Genomic DNA, 20,405 nt, shown 5'->3' on the forward strand with positions numbered 1-20,405 from the left:
ACTATATGCACAACGTACACAAATTAAAATAAATAATATTTCATCATGCAGGGTATTTGCTTCTGACAGCCAGAGGAGGGTGCTATATCCTTAAGGAGTCTCGGATATGACGTGAAAAAACGTAATCGTACTTCCTGAAACTTTAAGCAGAAAGAAATGCGTTAGCCAGTTAGCACGGGCAAAGAACTGCTGAAGCGGGAAGCATTTATATGTATTAGTTTTTCTTCAATTATAACCACTGCAAAGTAGGTTCAGGTCGATTGTGTGCGCGCATGCCTACACCATATGTGTTGAAGAATGGTATGAAAGTTTAAATAAACAGATTGTTAACAGGACCGGCTTTATGTGAACACAAAGGCCTAACGTTACATTCGCTTTGGTGAAGCATGTACCCTTCGTGGGGAAATTATGGAGGTGGACAACCACCTCCCACTAATCAATTTGAGCCCAGATCGGCACCGGTGAGGGCCCCAGCGCCGCCAGGAGCGGCGTTAGGGGGATATGGTGCTCCACCGTCGTCCAATGTTTCAAGTTTACGGGAGCAACATTTGCAACAGATGCAACAACTGCAACAGCTCCATCAGAAACAACTGCAGTCGGTGCTTCATTACAGTGGTGGTTATGGAGGAGGCCCTGATGTCTGGCAAGGTCAAGGGGCTCCCCCGGGTTTGCCTCCCGGTCAGGATACAACCACGAACTACCCTAATGATCAGTCCGAACCCCCGCGAGGTCCACCTGGGTCTGCGCCGCCACAGCCCCAAGAAGATGCGCCACCTAAACCACCTGAACCTATACCTCCGGCTGCCCAACAGTACTATGCTGCTCCCAGGGCTCAGACGTCTAATAATGATAACAATGCTCCCAAAGACTCACCAGCGATCTGTTTTCCACAGCAGGAAGAGAATCCCGACTTTACATCGATGACATTGCAGGTATTATAAGTAATGTATTTAGTAGCGTTAAAGTGGTACAGCAAGCTATTGGTAGCTAGCATTTTTTGTTATACCTAGCGCCTTTGTGAAAGCAAGTGACGATTAATCAGCCCAGCATTTCAGTTATTTTGATACTTGGATAGCTATCCTATAGCTTAACCTGTTTTCTTGCCGCTGTCACAATCCTGTTTTCTTAATGGAACAACACAGAGTGGTGTAGAGAGTAACAGGTGTTTTCTCTTTCTCCTTTTGTTATAATCGAAACTTGATTAATGCATATTCTTGCTCCTTGGTTCTTTAATGGTATGAGAAGCCATGGGATAAAATAGTTTGGGCCAAAAGACTGGCCAGACAATAACAGAACGTATTTCCAAGCATAAACACAATCTGTCTAGCTTCATTTTCAGTGACCATAACGTAGAGTTTACGTTAGGTAAAGGCCTTTCTCTCTGAGTACAATATAGTTTTCTCTTTAAAAGCTGTTGGAGACATCTATTATAAATAGTGTTTTTACAAACTCTTTGATATTATCATTCTATCCAGGATGGTTTCTCCCTTCCTGGTGTGTAGCTGCGCGTAAACTGATGTTTCTAGGATATCTTTTTGTATGATGTCTATAAACGTTTCCCCCTGCATAATCAGTACCCTACATGAATACATTTATTCATCCTTCCAGCCACCCATCCAATTAAGCATTTTGTTTCATTTTCCTACATTCTTAAGATCATGATACTTTCTCCTCTCAGATCACAAAGCTTCATCGGGTGGTGATAACTGTAGCTGACCACATCACATGATGTCCAATCTTTTCTTTTAATCCTGTCACACCTAGGATCAGCAACAGTTCTGGTATAAGCAACACCTACAGAATCTGCAGAAGCTTAAGAATGAGAGGGCAAAACAGGGTCAAGGTGACGGTCAGCCTGCTGATAAAAAACAGAAACAAGCTGATACACCACCTCCGCCTGTCGAGCCTCCTAAGAATGCTCCACCTCCACCTCCCCCCAAAGAAGAACCACCTCCTCCACCTCCACCTGAGGAACCTAAGGTAGGAGGGCAACAACAGACATTTTGCCAATAATATAACAGAGGGTCCTCAAAATCCTTGATTTATTAATGGCCAACATTTTATGCAGAGAAACACATTTTATATTCATGGAAGATTACTGTCCTGATTTTTGCTTAGCGGTAGTTTAAATGTTGTATGGTATTTACTCCCCACACACTTCAGTACGTTCTGATGTAGTCTGTATTGGCAATAAAGACTGACGGGAGTTTACCAAATTAGGAAGACTCTGAAAGCTTTGGCCAGTGTACGCTTTCTAGAACATGCATTCATTATATGTACCTGTCGAATTCACTCTTAGGCTGACAACATCATCAACACCGGGGACCCATTCGAGGCGGCTCGTCTGCAGCAGTTGCAGGCGGCGGCAGCCCAGTGGCAGCAGGCCCAGCAGCAGAGGGCAGCGCACCAGTACCAGGCTCTGATGCAGGAGCACGCCCAGCTGCAGCGGATATTGCAGCAGTATCAGCAGTTCATCCAGCAGCCAGCACATCTCCAGGTACGTCCCCATGATTATTATAATAATAATAATAATAATAATAAACTTTATTTATATAGCTCCTTTATGGTTATAGGCTGATGCATTTATGTCATGCTGGTGCGCTGCTGTGCAGTGGATTGCCTAGTAATGATCTCGGGAAATGTGAGATTAAGTTTTTTTTAATAAGGAGATGAACATTGCAAACCAAATGCACAGTGAGCTTCATGGTTAAAGGAGAACTCTGAATCGGTCCAGTATTGAGCGAGTGCTATAACCACAAAACACAGCTACAATGTAATCCTATGGGGCAAGCACACACTCTTATCGGGCAAACACACACTCTATGGGGCAAACACACACTCAACCTAGAGTATGAAGGTAGTTGTGAAGTTTTGACAGTAATGGTTAAAGGGAAACTAGTGAGTTTTAGAATGTTGTTGTGTTTTTTTGTTTTGTATTGTTTGTTTTTGTTGCCTGCAAGTTGATCTTTCTCCAATCTTCACCCCAGACCATGCCACTGGATATGCAGCTGAAACACTATGATGTGCAGCAGCAGCAATTTACTCCCGTGTACCAGGACTGGGACCAGCATTTTAAACTATGGCAGGAACAGTTCCATTCCTACCCCCATAAAGACCAACTCCAGGACTATGAGGCCCAGTGGAAACAGTGGCAGGAACAGATGAACTCCACAGCAGCACATTTGCAGGAGAGGGTCACGACCCTTCGGACCATGCAGCACCAGTACGGCCCCCCGCCTGGCTATGGTGGTATGATGGGCCAGTATGGGCAGAACAAGCCCCCTGTCCCAGATTCACAGGTGCACCACCCACAACCACCTGCAAACATGGAGCATTCACCATCTGTTGGACCACAGTCTGTAGGTCCGCCTCCTTCAGGGCCACCACCTGTAGGACCGCCTCTTTCAGGACCAACGCCTGTAGGACCGCCTCCCTCAGGGCAGCATCCCGCAGGGCCACCTCCTTCAGGACCGCCACCTGTAGGACCACCTCCTTCAGGTCCTCCCCCTACAGGACAACCTCCTGCCGTAACCACAAGTCAAGGGGGCATTTCTGCAGCGCCCACCATGTCCACACCCACATCTGAGTTGTACCAGACAGCAGGCGCAGAGAACATGCCGGAACCGTACAATAATGCTGGACCTCCCCATCCTGGAATGAGGCCCTTAGGCCCTCAGGGCCCCAGAGGCCCAAGGTAAAGGACCCTTATGGTTTAGTTAGTGAGCCAGGAAAGTATTATGAGACACATCTCAGGACAACCATAGTGGAATTTGGTACAAATATGGGTGGTAACGATATGGTTATTGTGTTTTAAATTTTATGATCTTATCAAATGTTTAATGAAGGTCGAGTGTAATGTTGAAGGACCGCCAGCCTGGCTAGTGTTACCAATAGCTACATTTCTAAACAGTTTTCCTTTGATGTGTTCTTGTCTGGCCTTGTGAAATTGAACGATTTTTGTAGCAAATTCAGTTCATTGTTGATGTCATCAATTTAATATGATGTGAAAATTTGTTGCAGGTTTGATGGAGCAAGGTTTGATCTGTCACAACAACAGCGGTTTAATGCACCGCCCAGATTTGATCCAAGGCAAAGATTCAACCCGCCTCCTAGAGGAGCTCCTGGGAGATTTGAGCCACCAATGAGACAAAATGCTCCTTGTTTCGAACGCCCCCCTGGGCCTCCCTCGAATGCCTCATCAAGGTTCGACAGGCCACCTGGCCTATTACAAAATCCACTGAATCGATTTGAAAGACCTCTAGGGCCGACACAGAATCCGATGTCACGGTTTGAAAGGCCATCTGGTACAGGGCAGAATTCCCCACGGTTTGAAAGGCCACCTGGTCCCGGCCAGGGTCCAATGTCCCGCTTTGAAAGGCCACCTGGTCCCGGCCAGGGTCCAATGTCCCGCTTTGAAAGACCACCTGGTCCCGGCCAGGGTCCAATGTCCCGCTTTGAAAGACCACCTGGTCCAGGACAGGGTCCAATGTCCCGCTTTGAAAGACCACCTGGTCCAGGACAGGGTCCAATGTCCCGCTTTGAAAGGCCACCTGGTCCAGGACAGGGTCAAATGTCCCGCTTTGAAAGGCCACCTGGTCCAGGACAGGGTCCAATGTCCCGTTTTGAACGACCCCTTGGATCTCAACCACAAGTTGGTGTTGGGTCCCAAGTGAATCCAAGATCTGCTGCTCAAATTAAAGAGGAATCACCTAAAACTACTGGATCACAGGTCCAGCAGGCTGGATCCCAAGAATCGACACCTCAAGATAAAAAAAGCACAGTCGACGATGCACTGGCTGATGACATTGTTGATTCTGGGAATGGTTTCTTTGTCCAGAGCGACCCAATTCCTCAGACTTCTCAAAAGGACACGCAGCAGAAAGCAGAAGAACAGGTCGCTGGAGCCACAGATAAGGCTAAGGAGGCAGAGGCCTTAAAACCTGCGGTGTCAGCACCTTCTGCTACTCCGCTGAAACAGACTCCCACAACTCCCAGTCAGGCACCAGGTCAGGCAAAAAGTAGTGTCAATAACGGGCCCCCTCCGAGACCCATGCCTCATGACGTGCCTCGTCAGCCTCCTCCAGGTCCTCCGCACGACGATAATCAGATGGGTCCTTCACCCATGGCGCGTGGGAGAGGCCGAGGGCAAATGCCAATGCTTATGCATGGCAGGGGACGCGGCCGTGGTCGAGGAATGCTCGGGGGGCCAATGGGCCCACCGCATGGATACAACCCCAGCATTCAGCCAGCTGAAGAAGAGGAGCGCTCTGGGTATGACTATGAAGCCCCGCACGAGCACATGAGGCAAAGAGGCGAAGAGGAGGTGGATTATGAGTGGGGGGATCCGTCTGCAGAACCCGGAAGGATGCCGGGAAGAGGGCCACCGCTCCGTGAGGAGGACATGTGGCACCCCGAGGAGCATCACTTTGGAGAAGACTACTACGAAGAGGCTGAGGGCCAGGAGGAGCTTGTGGAAGAACAGGCTGAACACTGGGAAGAGGCACCAGAACCACAACCGGAATCGGAGTACTGGGAAGAACAAGACCCATACTGGAACGCCAGAAGGCCCCCCATGCGTGGACGACCTCCGTTCCCCCACGGTATGCGCGGGCGACCCCCTCCGCCTCGAGGCTTTATGCACCAGGGTCCAAGGCGACCGCCTCCTCCTCATATGGAGGGCATGGAGCACGATCCTCATGGGCCTCCCCTGGGCTTCAAAGGTCCTCCCAGAGGTCATATGGGCCCTCCGATGCACCGAGGTCCTGCTCCCCGGGGTCATCCTGTTCACCACGGGATGATGGAGAGGGACATGAGGCGGCCCCCACCGCCACGAGAGATGATGGAGAGAGAGACGCGTGGACTGCCACCTTACCACGACCCTATGGAGCGCGACCCTGCATGGCCACCTCCACCGCATGGCAGAGAACCTAGACGCCTCCCTCCACCGCCTCCCCATGCCATCATGGAGAGGGATATAAGAAGGCCACCACCTTTTGGTCCGGGACATCCCAGGAGGCGGCCGCCGTTCCCACACGAAGACCCAGAGGGAATATACGAAGAGACTTGCGAGGATGAGTACGCACCGCCTGAAGATGGGTACAGAAGGCCGCCACCGCCACCACGAGATTTCATCTCTCGAGACTACGAACATGGCCAGGAGGACTACCATCCTCCGCCTCCGCCACCCAAAGACTGGGAGGCTGAACGCGGTGGCAGGGAGTATCCACCCTACCCTCCCCATGGCCCACCGGAGCGCATGCGAGACAACCGGTGGCCTGAAGGCAGAGAGAGGCCGTATCCTTATGAGGAAGATGATCAGGGCAGACCAGATTACGAGGGGGGTGGTTATCCGGACGAGCCTCCGTATGGTGCCAGACAGCCCCCTTACCGGGGCCAGCCAGACTGGGAGAAGCCCTTACCGGAAAGAACGTACCCTCCCAGCATGGAGCCTCGGAGGCCTTCATTCGAGGGAGCCTCGGAGCCTGGCATGGACATCCCTCATCCACCTCCCCCAGGGCCCCCTGGGAACCATCCCGATGCCTCTCTTGAGCCGTCGTCTCCAGGGTCTGCAAAGGGCATTCTGGCGCTTTCCCAAAGACAGCACGAGATCATCCTAAAAGCTGCGCAGGAGCTGAAAATGATCAGGTAATTGCGGAGATTCCTCTCGATAAATTGGAAAGATCACCACCATGATTACTCATCGGAACACAGCAGTTTGTTTATAATGTGTTTATAAAATGTTTGTTTAAAATGTTTATAATGACTTTTGGTCAACAGAGAACTCCAGGAAATTAAAGGTACAGGGGGTGAGATGGCCACATCCGCGGCTCCTGAGGTGAAGACCGACCTGCCACCTGGTCTCCTTGGGCTGGAAATTCCACCTGAAGTTAAGACCGCCCTTCAGGTATAACAATGAATGTTATTTGTCAAGTTTCTGGCTCTCATACCTGTATGTAGCTTTTAACATATGGGCATAATAAGTGAATAGTCTTGAAACGGATGATGCCTTTGCATTGTATTCCCTTTGTCATTTCTCCCCTTTCACATTGATTAGTCCACAGGTCTCTTGCCGGAGACTGGACAGGCTCCGGGAATGAAACCACCGTCATGGGATTCTGGATATGGCCCACCACCACAAGAAGGTGGTTTCCACCCACAACCTCCACCATCAACAAAGCCCATAATTGGAAAGACTGTGGACTATGGACATGGGCATGGTAGGAATTTTTATTTACAGATATTTCATAGACATGACCTTTCCACATAGGCAGTAACATGAAGTACTTTCTCTAACTTTTCAAGTGCTGCTGGTGGTCTGCTGATATAACTTTATAAAATATTTTAGAAGAATACACTTTTTTTTAAACTTCCATATACCTGTCTTTCTGCATTTCAGAGACTGGGGCGACTGTGGAGCGCATGTCTTATGGTGAAAGGATCATCCTGAGGCCTGACCCTGTCTCTGAGAGGTCGTATGAAAAGGGTAGGCCCCTTTAAAACCGGACTTTGCTATCTGTATTCTCCAGTCATATGAACATCCTGTTTCCTCTAACTGTATTCAGTAAGCTTTACAAACGGGTGTTATTAACAGTAATGTTGAATTATAAAAGAATATGTAAAAAAAAAAAAGTCCTTGTTACTGAAGAGACGGCAATGTGGCTTTCCTCAGAACCGCTAGGCCCAAGAGATCCGTATGGCCGAGATCCGTACTTCGACCGGCGGAACGATCCGTATATGGGGCGCCGGGAGTGGAGCAGGGAGCGGGAGAGGGACTCCTACAGGGACCGGCCCGGCATGGACCACGACAGAGAACGATTTGATCGGGAGCGCTTCCCCAGAGACGACCGGTGCGTGTTTTGTGTGTGTGAGCGCGCGTGTGTGTGTGTGTGTGTGTGTGTGTGTGTGTGTGTGTGTGTGTGTGTGTGTGTGTGTGCGCAAATATTTGTGATTCAGATAGGCTACAATTACTGTGACCCTGGAAGCATAAGCTTGCCCATACATCTTCATGGTTCTGTTACTTGACATGTTTGTTTGTTTGTTTGTTTGTTTGTCTGTCTGTCACAGACCACCACCAGGGCCCCCAGGTCGCCCCGGCTACAGAGATCGGGAGCGTGATCAAAGGGACAGAGAGGGGCGCAGCAGCCGGGACCGAGAGCCTTATGGTCGGCCACCTTATGACCGGCCGCCGTACGATCGAGGACCGGAGCGGTTTGAGCACGGCCCCCCAGGCCCCCCGGGCTATGGAAGTAAGATCAACTAACTAACTAACTAACTAACTTTAACTAAATGAATTTAATTCAATCTTTTTAGACCCATATGAATGGTATATATCTGAAGGATAATTGTTGGCAACGCTTCCTATGTTATCTGTGCATGGTGATGTTTTGTTGAAATGTTTTATGCATTTGTTGATTATTTAGGGGATTTGGGCATGCAAACAAATACATTAAAGGAGCTGAAACAGAGGAACAGGTTGTGGAAAGGGCACAGTTATATTGGGGAACACTGTTTATTTATCATGCCTTCAGAGTTAAGTCCAAAAGCAGTTTTATTTTTTGTCAACAAAAATGACTTACCGCACCTTGTAATAATGTTAAGAAGGTGTGGCCCAAGTAGTGCCCACACAAAACATGTTGTAGATGTGTGTGTAACACTTCGATCTGTTTCCAGGCGACCGGAGGAGCTACCCTGATGAAAGACCTCCTGGGCCGCCACCCTCCATGGCCCCTGCTCCCGGCCCTCCCCCTCGCGCTGAGAAAAAAGCCGAAACCAAGAACGTGGACGACCTCCTCAAGCCACCTGGCCGAGCGAGCCGTCCAGACAGGGTGACCATCTTTGAAAGTCTACACACGCGCGCACAGGCACACACACCAACACACACACACCCGCGCACACACACACACACACACACACACACACACACACACACACACACACACACACCCACCCACCCATACACACACCAGAAGGCCTGTAAGGAAATGTTAATGTTTCCTTTGTTACTCACATCCTGTTCTTTTCTCTTATAGATTGTCATTATAATGCGTGGCCTTTCAGGAAGCGGTAAAAGCCACGTAGCAAAACTGATTCGAGTGAGTGGTTGTTCTTTGAATTCATCATCAGTTTGTGACAGTTTAGACATACTGTATATGTATGTAGGTCGTAGGACATGTGCCCACACAGTCATGATCAAATCTGCAATAATGCACTGATGCTAATTATTAGCCGGATATCTAATAGTCAAAAAGTGAAAACGCTTGTATTTTATTTTCATTTTACGGCTTGAGAACTCTGTGGTTGTGATTGTTTATGACTGTTGATGATTCTCCATAGGATAAGGAAGTGGTGTGGTGGAGCTCTATGGTTGTGATTGTTTACGACTGTTGATGATTCTCCATAGGATAAGGAAGTGGAGTGGTGGAGCTCTATGGTTGTGATTGTTTACGACTGTTGATGATTCTCCATAGGATAAGGAAGTGGAGTGTGGTGGAGCTCCGCCCCGGGTCCTTGGTCTGGATGACTACTTCATGACGGAGGTGGAGAAAGTCGAGAAGGACCCCGAAAGTGGCAAAAATGTCAAGCACAGGGTCTGTCCATCTCAGCCCGTCACCATTTTCAGATTAAAGTGTTTACTTGTGCCGATCTGACACCAAGCAGATTCCATCTTCCTCAGTCGTCACTTGCTGTTCTCACTTGCGTATTTTTTCTGAAAGCTTGTGGTTTGTGGTCTGATCACATATTCGTTGTTTTTCCATCAGGTGTTAGAATATGAATACGAGCCAGAGATGGAGGACACTTATCGCAACAGTATGCTGAAGACCTTCAAGAAAACGCTTGACGATGGCTTTTTCCCTTTCATAATCATTGATGCGATCAATGACCGAGTCAAATACTTCGATCAGTTCTGGAGTGCAGCCAAGACCAAAGGTTTTGAGGTGAGTTGTCTTTTTCTGGATTTATAAGGAGGTGTGCTGGTACTCCTAATCCTCATTCTTTTTCTGGATTTATAAGGAGGTGTGCTGGTACTCCTAGTTCTCAGTCTGAAAAGCGTGTGTTTGCCCTGTTTTCTTGTAGGTATACGTGGCTGAAATTACTGCAGACAACCAGACATGTGCAAAGAGAAACATCCATGGGCGGAAGATGAAGGACCTCTCAAAGGTGTTTATTAAATATATCAAACTTGCATCAGTCTTGGGAAAGTAAAAGGTAGAAGCATTTTCAATCCTTTCCACTGGAAATTCTTAGTTGAAAGATATTAATTAAACGCTACACTATTTCAAGAGGAATTTACAAATATGTACTCCTTTTCTTGTGTTGCACATAAGAGCCGACTGACTACAACCGAACTAAAACTGTATAATTTGACATTTTCCTTAGATGGCCGGGAGCTGGGAGCCCACACCTCGTCACATGGTGCGGCTAGACATCCGGTCCCTGCTGCAGGATGCAGCGATTGAAGAGGTACTTGGACAATGTTTTGGACCAAATACAAACTTTCAAAAGGCCCCTGTACAAATATTTGAAAGTTAATGAATGTTTTTTCCAGTTCACACAAACATGTTTTTACACACTGATCCAACAACACACATCAGTTGTTGTTTGTTGTAAACTGGCGAAATCCTTGTCATCGGTTAGATACTTGCAGTTTGTTCTTGCGTTCAAAAGGCCACTCACTTTTCTCGCAAAACTCTGTATGGGTTGTGTCACTTTTGTCAAACTGCAGCATTCTCTTGGTTGACCAAAACCAAGCTTTTTTTTTTTTACTGGTTTCGACATTTTCTGTGGATATTAATAATTTTGTCTCCAAGGTTGAAATGGAAGACTTTGACCCTTCCAAAGAAGAGCTGAAGGCGGAGGTGAAGGTGAAGAAAGAGGAGGAAGAGGAAGCCGACCGGGTAGGGCTCCGTCTCTTCTCCGCATCATCTTTATCAGTCGACGTGGTAATTGTGCTTATGTCATTGCATTTCCGTTCATGTGTCCGCCATTGCAGTGTGAGCAAGACTGTGTAGTCGGCAGCGGAACACCGTGTGCTGTGTGTCCCTATGCTGCCAGTCTCGCACATGTAATAATGAATTAATTCAAAACAAAAAGCTCATCGAGTTGAAATCAAACTGAGAGAGGCTGGTGTAGTTTAAAAAACAAACGATAACCGTAAACAACTATGCATGCTCTTGTGGACAAGCAGTGTCCAGCGAACATTCCTCCTGTCAGAATCAGTCATTACTTACATAAGTCATGAAATCAAATAAGTAAATGGCATTCATGCCTTGGGATGAAAGGGAGTTCTGGAACTTTCAAATACATTTGAATGAATACATGAATTCCATGAAATAACTGGAAATACACATGGGTTATTACCAAAATAGTTCATTTAAATAGGTTGAATTGCAGGCATCCTTTAAGTGCTGTTAAACTTGTACTTTGCTTAAACCCGCACCGCACTTACGTGTGCGTCATGTGTTGTTGTCATACTGTTGTCATTTTGCCATCCTTCATAATAATACTGCAAACTTAAAAACAAATACAAAACTACAAGGCCAATATGTGTTATCTGCCAAATATGGATCTTTTCCTGCAGATAATTGATATACAGTCCTTTACTCTGTACCTTCATGTACAAATCAATTTCAACAAAGACACACAAAACAATATGACCTATGGTAATCAACAGAGCATCTGGCAAGTTTGCACTGAAATACACCTCGATGGGTTCAGCAGCAAAAAAAACTTTTCCCAGGGCAAGTGGTGAGGCAAGCACGCAAAATGCATTTATAAATCCATACGTCACTGCAATACTTCTCTTGTTCAACTGAGGACCTTCCCTGCCGTGAACACTAAAAGTGACTGGTGTCTGTTAGTGGGTCTGAAGAGTCAGAACACAGTCTGAAAACATTTGGTTGACTTCATTATAAGTGAACATGGCCACCGGATATGTCCTAACATGGTTTTCAACATCATAAAACATGTAAAGATTGGAAATGGAGTGGTTGGTTTACAGTGAAGTGAAATTGTCTGAAATCTGCCAGTTGGGGGTAAAAAAGACAGATGCTGTTAGGTAAACTGGTGTAAGTTGTGTGTGATTCTGCTGTTATTGTGTTCAATATGGTAAGTTCATCCTGTAAAGACAGTTTTGCATGTTATTTAGCAGAATCACCACTGAATTGGATTCCTGCCTATTTCGGTTCATAACTTTCTTCAGCTGTGCCAGTTATTTAGACTGGAACATTATTGTTTATCTGAACAAGCTCTTCCTACCATTTCTAATGGCAATTTCTGTTGTTTGCATAAGTTGCATGTCAGTTAGAGCTGTGTAGGACTCGACGATTGAGGCCTGATTTGTGAGTGTGTCGTTGAAGCTAGTGAATCTTCCATCCACTTTTTCTATTAGAAGCAGCAATTATTCTCTGGTGGTTTATGGCTTAAAAACCACCATAAAACAAACTAAATTACCTGAGTTGAGTTTATTGCACAAGTGTTTGATAAGTTGGCATAGACGGAAGATACCCGTCACCACACTGGAGGTTAAGTATTAATCCATATTATTAATCCAGTGTTAATCCATAGGACCAAGTTGGCTACACTCTCTTTTTGGTGCTTTATTTGGGTAGTCTGAATACATTAAATTGGATTGAATATGGTTTGTTTTTTATGTGGACTAATTCAGCTTAATTATGCGCAAATTACAGTGGGAGAAGTGAGAGAGAATTCAATTCAATTTTATTTATATAGCACCAAAACAATAAAATCGTCTCAGTGCCTGAACCCCCCCTTAGAGGAAGCACAATGGCGACAGGGGCAAGAAAAAAACTCCCTGTTAATCAGGAGGAAACCTTGAGAAGAACCACAGCACATAAGAGAAAAGGGCTGAGGGTGTCTGGGAAGGGACAGGGATGGAGACCTACTGAAACAAGCCCTTCATTGGTAAGAAGCATGGTATCTCAAATCTTTGGTGCACACAGTAGGGACTTTTGCCTGTGCACTTTACAGAAACATTTATCAAAATATTGCTGTCAATTTAAAAAAAAAACATTTTTTTTTGTTTTACTGTGTGTTTGAATCCTCCATCTTATTCGTAAGTACTTCAGAAGTGTATATTTGTCCAGACTTTATCCAGAAATCGCACATGTATTCTTTTGGTCAGACATGTTGGACCTTGTACTTGTAAGTCTGTCCCACAGGCACTTGTTTTGCACTGTTGTTCACCTCTTGTTCACGAACAGCAGTGACAAAATGAGTGTCTTTGGTTCACCTTTTGAAACTGGCTCCAGCGTGGCAGCGTGGCTCCATCAGTCTAATCTTAGTCTGAGTGGGTTAGTTTGCACCAGAGGAAATGAACTTTTGCAAGTGGTGTGTGTCCAGTTGAGTGTGCATTTGAGTGTGAGTGTGCTGTTCTCACATACCTTTTGGCATTACTGTTCTTTAGGTATCATCCACGTGTGAGTTTGCTCTTAGGTGTCTGCTACACTGATTTAGTCTTTTAAGATTTAGCAATGATGAAATTCTTCTCCATGAACCTGTGATCCATCATTCGTTAGGTCTACTAATGTTTTCAACTTTTTACACAAAAACATTTATTGAATATTCTAGAGTTTCAGCCACTTGACACAACACAGATTGTTATACATCTGGTTATTGTACAAGTTGCTGAAATGTTTAAACTTAGCTTAGCATGGGAATTAGTGCTGTCCAAATCAACACGTACATTTTTTGTGATTTTAATTTGAAATATGTAACACATTAACCTTAACACACTTAATGCAGCTGCCTACGTTTTTTTTTTTTCTGTTTTACGTCTGACACAGAGCTTTGTTGAATTCATAAGCTAGTTTATTGAGCACTTTAACTTACAACCGACCCATGGGCTGCACAGCACGCTCTAACTCCCGACCAGCTGACCTGGATGCTGGCTCTAGTATCTGCCTCCCCAAAAGACAATCTCTCTTAATTTTGAAAAACTCATCAATTGTCTCCATAAATCAATGGGTCATGTTCCCCGCGTTCATTAATCCACCAGTTAATCCACCAGTGTACTCCAGACTAGCAGTTACACTTGGGATCCACATTGCTCCACAAAGCTCCATAACACGACTTGTTGGCTGCAGAAATCTTCCTAAAAATGGACATTATATGTACCAAGACCCCTGTGCTGTGCTGTGTATCATTTCATCACCATTGTTAGATGTCTTGGGTTGGGTCGCATAAGTGATGCAGTTTTGTTTTTCACTTTGTCTGTGTTTGCATTTGTGTCGCATTCCTGAACAAACGGTACAGGAACAAACTTATTATTATGTTTTGCATGGCATGATGGAAAAATATTTTTAAAAGGATAAATAAAGGCAGTTCATTTTAAAATGGCAACAAAAAGAGCCAAGCAAACTGAACTGGCCCAAATATTTGGGAAGTTAAAAAATATTTGTTTCATCACACTCTTATGGGATATATGTCCTGTAAGGTGTTGTGTCCTTCACACAGAGACTGCCCAAGTTTGACGTCAATGCCTCAGGGGGTGTTAGAAATTTCTGTCAATTTTACTTGATCATAACTAGACAAAGCAGCTCAAACTCTTATAACAGTGATGGGACATTTACAACTTCAGAAAGCCTCAAAAGAGTTCTATGAAATGTTAATACATAATTTGATTCTGACTTACCTTGTGTTAGAGGTAAAATAGATTTGTCATTATTACATAACTATTATCTAGTTACTATCTAATCATTTTAGAGTAAAATTGGGGAAGTATATCAGCACCACCCTTGTATTTCCCTTGATCTGTTAATCCAACAGCAGTTATATTTAAGATCCACATTGCTTCAAAGCGCCATAACATGACTTTCCTTATTCCTTAAAAAATGAACATGATGCAAAATGGATTACTACCAAAAAATAATCTGTAAATCTCAGTTAACATACTCATTGTCATACTCAGTAATGAGTTGAGTGGTGTAGCTTCTAGAAGCTTTTACTTCAGAAAGCTCTGTTTCAAATACAGAGGTTTGATTTCTCCCACAATTAATAATTTATGAGCTGATTTGCACAATTGTACTAACAAACTGTTTGCCCAACTATCTTTTAGGGATGGGCATGTCCAGCAAAACTAGCATTCGATAGTCGCTGGGAACTGTTTGACTATTATTCAACCCCTGCGCAGAAGAGACTGCCGTGTTCACACTGTACGGCTTCCTTTGTCTGTGCATAGCCTACTAGTCAATGATACACTGACTGAACATAGACATGGTACATGACGTGATGCACTGAATGAAACATAGACCTGTTTAGGAAATGCAGTGCAAATATAGCAATGTGCTTGCACATGTTGTCTTTGTGTGTGGGTCCAGATTTCAATCACTGACCTCAAGGATTTATGTCATGTCAATTAGAAACAGACACGCACGCAGACACACACACACACACACACACACACACACACACACACACACACACAGACAGAGAGACAGAGACCCATTCATGCTTTACCAGGCAGAGTTTGCACTGCCCTTTGTTTTTGTTTTTTTAATGAGTTCCACACAGAACTTTTTGACTGCTGTAGTAGTCTTTGGCTTTGCATGTTTCTTCTGTTTGTACAGTAGGCTAGCATCTAATCTCTCCGTACCACAAATGTTTGATCTGCGCCTGGTAGTAAAGCGTTCTTCTTCTGTTGTTTCGGTTGGCATACAGCTTTAGGTGTGTTACCACCACCTTCTGGTGGCAGTAATGCCTTACTAGCAGGCGCCGATAAAATCAAGGGAAAATATATTAAAATACAGTATATAGTAAAATACTATCATTTAATGACTTCGAAAATCATCAACCCATCCCTACTATCGTTAATTTAATTTTGAATAATTACTGCACTGTACTTCCACCTAGAGACCAGCTTGAACTTTTTTAAAACGCTGATGTTAAGCGATTTATGAAGTTTGGTTCATGATTTTAAAGGGAGGGGTTGAGAATGTTTCCCTTTCTTTTTGTTTCACCTTGTAGTATAAGGACATAGTTGTTTGGTTGACTTTTTGAGTACATGACACTCAACAGAGGTTTAAATGTGCTAAATTAATAGCACAATCAATTCATGCATAGACCTTAACATGTTCCAATTTAGTTGCACTTCAAAAGTGTTCACCCGATGTGTTTTCAACATAGTACACCCTGATCACTCGGTACTGCCACATACTTTTTTCAGGAAGTCGTAATACCAGTGCATAACTGCAGATGGCAAAAAACAAATGGTGTGAAATTATTATTTGAAATGTATTCTGATCTGACACATTATTAATTTGTCAAACAGTCCATTTGTGATGTAAACAGCAATTTCACCTGGTTTGAAATGTTTTCAGTTTCGTCTGCTTAATCCCGAGACCCACTGTAAGCCTTGTGCCCCTTGCTGAACTCTGTGGTAGTTTGTATCCTGTTGGCATATAATCCTTTTGTTTCATCACACTATACATGACTAGTGTGTATTTGCTTGTCTTATTGACCAATAGGATGCCTTTTCATCAGACGATGTCATAATAATGCTTTAATTCCAGTTCTTTAAATGCGACGAGTAGTAAAGGTTCTACTCAATTGGGAAATATTTATTGTTCAGTTTTGCTGATGCTTCTTTGTGTGTTCGATTCATTAAGAACCACGTAAACACAATCTTAAGAGGAGCCTGCTTTTCTAAAAAGCTCTGTACAACTTGATGATGTTAAGAAACTGTCCAATGTTGGTATCCTGTTTTATTTAAATTCTATTTAACCCAAGGCCTCATCCTGCCAAGACCCGTTGGTCTCTGTTGCATGCTAAAGTGAGATGGACTTTAACTTACGTGAACTGTCTGCATTTATCTGTTTTCAAGCCTTGTGAATTCTCCAAACTCCTTCAAGAAGTCCGTTTCGAACCCTTCACCATATCCACCCACTCTCTCTCTCTCCCTTTCCACCATTTCTTTTTGTCTTTTCATTTCCTTCTGTCCTACCAGCTCTCCCTCACTTCTGTTTTCCCTGTAAACTGTTCCATCTGGAGGATTAACCATTGGAGTTTCTCTCTGTATAATATAGGGGTACATTCCAAAAAGCAAATGGGAGATGGACACATCTGAAGCAAAGCTCGGTAGGTGTTTACCACTTCTGTTCCTATTCTGGCACGACTGTCTGTCTGTCTGTCTGTCTGTGTCTGTCTGTCTCTCACCCTCATATGTACGTGTACACACACACACACACACACACACACACACACAAACACACTCTACATTTCTGCCTTTTGTATCTCTACACCCCTCAACTAATTGAAGGTTGATTTCTTGAAGGCTCTTTTGCAATACTTCACCATTGTCAGTAAAGATATGTGCAGCAGTTGATGAGAACTTGATGCAGATATATATTCCAAATCTTGTTTCCCCCTGTGGTAATCTGTTTTGGCATTCCCCTTTAAGTAGCTTGCAACCTGGGGTGTTTCTAGGCTGCACAAAGTATAGCTTTATATACTGGTTGTCATAGAGGTGGGAAGGTTTAAAATTGTATACCAGAAATTAATTTTAAACAATTGTTAGAATTATTCAGATGCCCATTCAGATGCAGATTCTGACCGTTCTCTCAATTGCCTTTCACCGCAGATATAAATATCATCCTGTATGTACTGCAGTAGAATGTTTTTGTTACTATGTCTTGAAAGTTCTTGATTTGTCACTTTTGAGCCAATGAAAGTGAACCATTTCATTTCGAGTCCATGCAGTCACTGTTTTTACAAACCTTTCCAAGATCCAGAGGGAAACGTTAATAATCAATGGAAACCCATTTGAACATAGCTGCTTGAGTTGTCAAGCCCTGTCTTTGGCATGGGTGTGCTAGCACAGGAAGCTGTCTTTGGCATGGGTGTGCTAGCACAGAAAGCTGTCTTTGGCATGGGTGTGCTAGCACAGAAAGCTGGCGCAGGAAGTAGCAGGCGATGACGTTGGCAGCGCTCTTTTTCCAGACAAGCTGGATGGCCTGGTGGGTGGGAGCAAACGGAAGCGCGAGTCTGACGTAGCGGGCATGGAGGACTTCCTCCAGCTGCCAGACGACTACGCCACGCGGATGTCCGAGCCAGGAAAGAAGAGGGTAAATATGCTCACGCTGGCTGCTGTTTGTTTTACATACTCTCACTAGTCTCACAGTTCTTTCACTCCTCTTAAACTTTGACTTTGACTGTTGTGATTTAACCAATGTTTTAGCCATCGTCTTCCCTCTGCATCTTTTATTACAGTGAATGCCAAGTTTATGTGTAATGTGTTGCTTCACTGTTGTCCTTGGTTTAATGGAGAACAACCCTGAGCAGACAGAAAAATAGTCTCATTCTTAGTGTCTTGTTTCCTTTTAACATAGTAAAAAATAGTCATATTCTTGGTGTCTTTCATCACGCCACTGGTTTGGGTTTGGTCTTAGGTGCGATGGGCCGACCTGGAGGAGAAGAAGGACGCGGACCGAAAGCGCGCTATTGGCTTTGTAGTGGGTCAGACAGACTGGGAGAAAATCACGGATGAAAGTGGCCAGTTAGCCCAGCGAGCTCTTAATCGCACAAAGTATTTCTGAGAAGAACATTTTGTTAGTCTTGCACACTTTTGCCACACAGGTAATTAATCCATTTTGTCGTATTTCAAAGTGACTGTTCTTTGTTAAGGTGTCATTAATGTATGGATATATAGATTTATTATCTGCAATTACTCTGCTGCAGTAATAGGAGTTATTACAATACAGCATTCTAGATTTTTAGTCTTCGATCTTCTAGCTGTTAAATTGTTTAAACATATATTGTCTTGTTGCTTGGTTTCAGTGGAGTTTCTCTTTCTCTCTCTTTCAGATAGCCAGTCCATGACTCAGCAGATGGAGCTAGTAATGGTCTCCACCTTTGTGTTACTGTTATTTAACGTATCGCTGTAAGAGAGAAGATGAGATGTCTTCAGCAGCCACTCGGAGAGCATGAAAAGAAAACAGCGTTAGTTGTGATCTGTCTCTTTGGTGTTTCTCATGAATGCTCACAGTGACTTAACTTCTAAGTCACACTAAGTCTTCACGCTGCTTATAGCTGCAGTGTCATTTTTATACCTTGTATGTATTCCCAGCAGAATTCATGCTTTGTTTTAGTTGTTAGATTTGAATAAATGAAACCCTTAAAAAGCTAATGTGAAATGCCACAGACCTTGTCCTTTAGTTTTTCCTTTTAAAAAAAAAATGAAATTTGTTTTTTGTTTAAAATGTTTGGCCTCTGTGTGATTACTGGGACAACTCTGGGGAATACATTAAAAGAAATAAGTTCTATATTGTTTTGTATAACTTTTTTGAGTCATTATTGTTGCCTTAGACCAGTGGTTCCCAAAGTAAGGGGCTTGGCCTGAGGGTGAAAAAAAAAAAAAACGGAACAAAAACTCAACAATCAACTGCTTGTTAAATTAAGGCAGTGCTTTTAGAGCATAGTAGCCTGCCACTAACCTATTTAGGTGATGAGTTTATAGCCTACTTTGTACTTATTTAATATGCTCAGGGTCTACCGTTTTGCTTATAACTCAGAACCCTAGCCTAATAAAGCAGACATGCACCTGAGCCACAGAATGGAACCGTACAGAGCCATACAACCAGATTTGATCCAGACAGATTTGATCTGTTTTAATTGAGCTCTGATCAAAGAAAAAAAAAATGTTGAAATGAACCTGAAAATGTGTAACTTTTCAAATGTAAAAACAATGTTAAAGAAAAGCTATGCAACAACTGATGGGGATTTTTTTTTAAACAGGTAATAGGCTATATAAGCATCTCAATCTTTGTCCCATAGTGTTGGAATTACTTTCCTCATTGACAAAAGAGGGGCCTGCCATGAAAAGTTTGGGAACCACTGACTTACACTGATGTGCCGCCAGTACTTTGTCTGAAAGGACACAAACTCCAGTGTCCTCCTGTATAGCAGATTTGCTGAAGTAACGTGACTTCTACTGAGCAAAAGCTACATCCCTACAAAAGCTACAACAGTAGCTCTTTATGATTATTTTATATTTGCTGCCCATAGATTGCACAATTAGTTAGTCTGTGCACCGGTAGCTAGTTAGGTATTTATAGAGAAATGTGGTCTCCTTTGAGTAAATGTGACACATTTTGCACACTTTTGTGTTTACAGTATAGCAATGTTGATTATTGTTAAACTGCGTAGTTGTTGAAATTATGTTTACTGAATAATTTGCTTTTCTACCACGTGATTAACATGGTATGCAGAATGATGAAGGAGCCTTAGTAGTTTTGATCAGGCATTTAGAATTTCTTCATCTAAACCAGCCATTCAAATTCAAAGCAAGCGAAGGTTTAAGAAGAAAGTACAGGTTTAACTAAGTCTTTTAATACTACGGAATAGCAAAGGCAGATATTCCCAATAAGTAGCTTAATGTTGTGCACAGATATTGA

General features: G+C 43.9%; 1 protein-coding gene across 2 annotated transcripts; it reads left to right on the plus strand.

Moving 5' to 3' along the window:
- The first annotated feature begins 39 nt into the window (after positions 1–39).
- ylpm1 (YLP motif containing 1) lies at positions 40–19,276 on the plus strand. Of its 2 annotated transcripts, none has more exons than XM_031582048.2 (21): positions 40–932; positions 1,765–1,980; positions 2,300–2,497; positions 2,988–3,694; positions 4,021–6,645; positions 6,778–6,904; positions 7,055–7,217; positions 7,397–7,483; positions 7,670–7,847; positions 8,065–8,246; positions 8,671–8,825; positions 9,030–9,092; positions 9,468–9,587; positions 9,759–9,935; positions 10,075–10,158; positions 10,378–10,461; positions 10,809–10,940; positions 17,040–17,091; positions 17,953–18,077; positions 18,402–18,588; positions 18,817–19,276. In XM_031582048.2, exons 1-20 carry the CDS (start codon positions 387–389, stop codon positions 18,546–18,548), a joined length of 6,168 nt encoding a protein of 2,055 aa, XP_031437908.1. In that variant the 5' UTR covers positions 40–386; the 3' UTR covers positions 18,549–18,588; positions 18,817–19,276. The 2 variants fall into 2 exon arrangements, with proteins under 2 accessions (XP_031437908.1, XP_012671157.2); XM_012815703.3 differs by having other exon boundaries at positions 41–932; positions 10,809–10,895.
- The last annotated feature ends 1,129 nt before the right edge of the window (positions 19,277–20,405 follow it).

The sequence above is a fragment of the Clupea harengus genome, chromosome 15, assembly GCF_900700415.2.
Source record: "Clupea harengus chromosome 15, Ch_v2.0.2, whole genome shotgun sequence".
In the NCBI taxonomy this organism is placed as follows: domain Eukaryota; kingdom Metazoa; phylum Chordata; class Actinopteri; order Clupeiformes; family Clupeidae; genus Clupea; species Clupea harengus.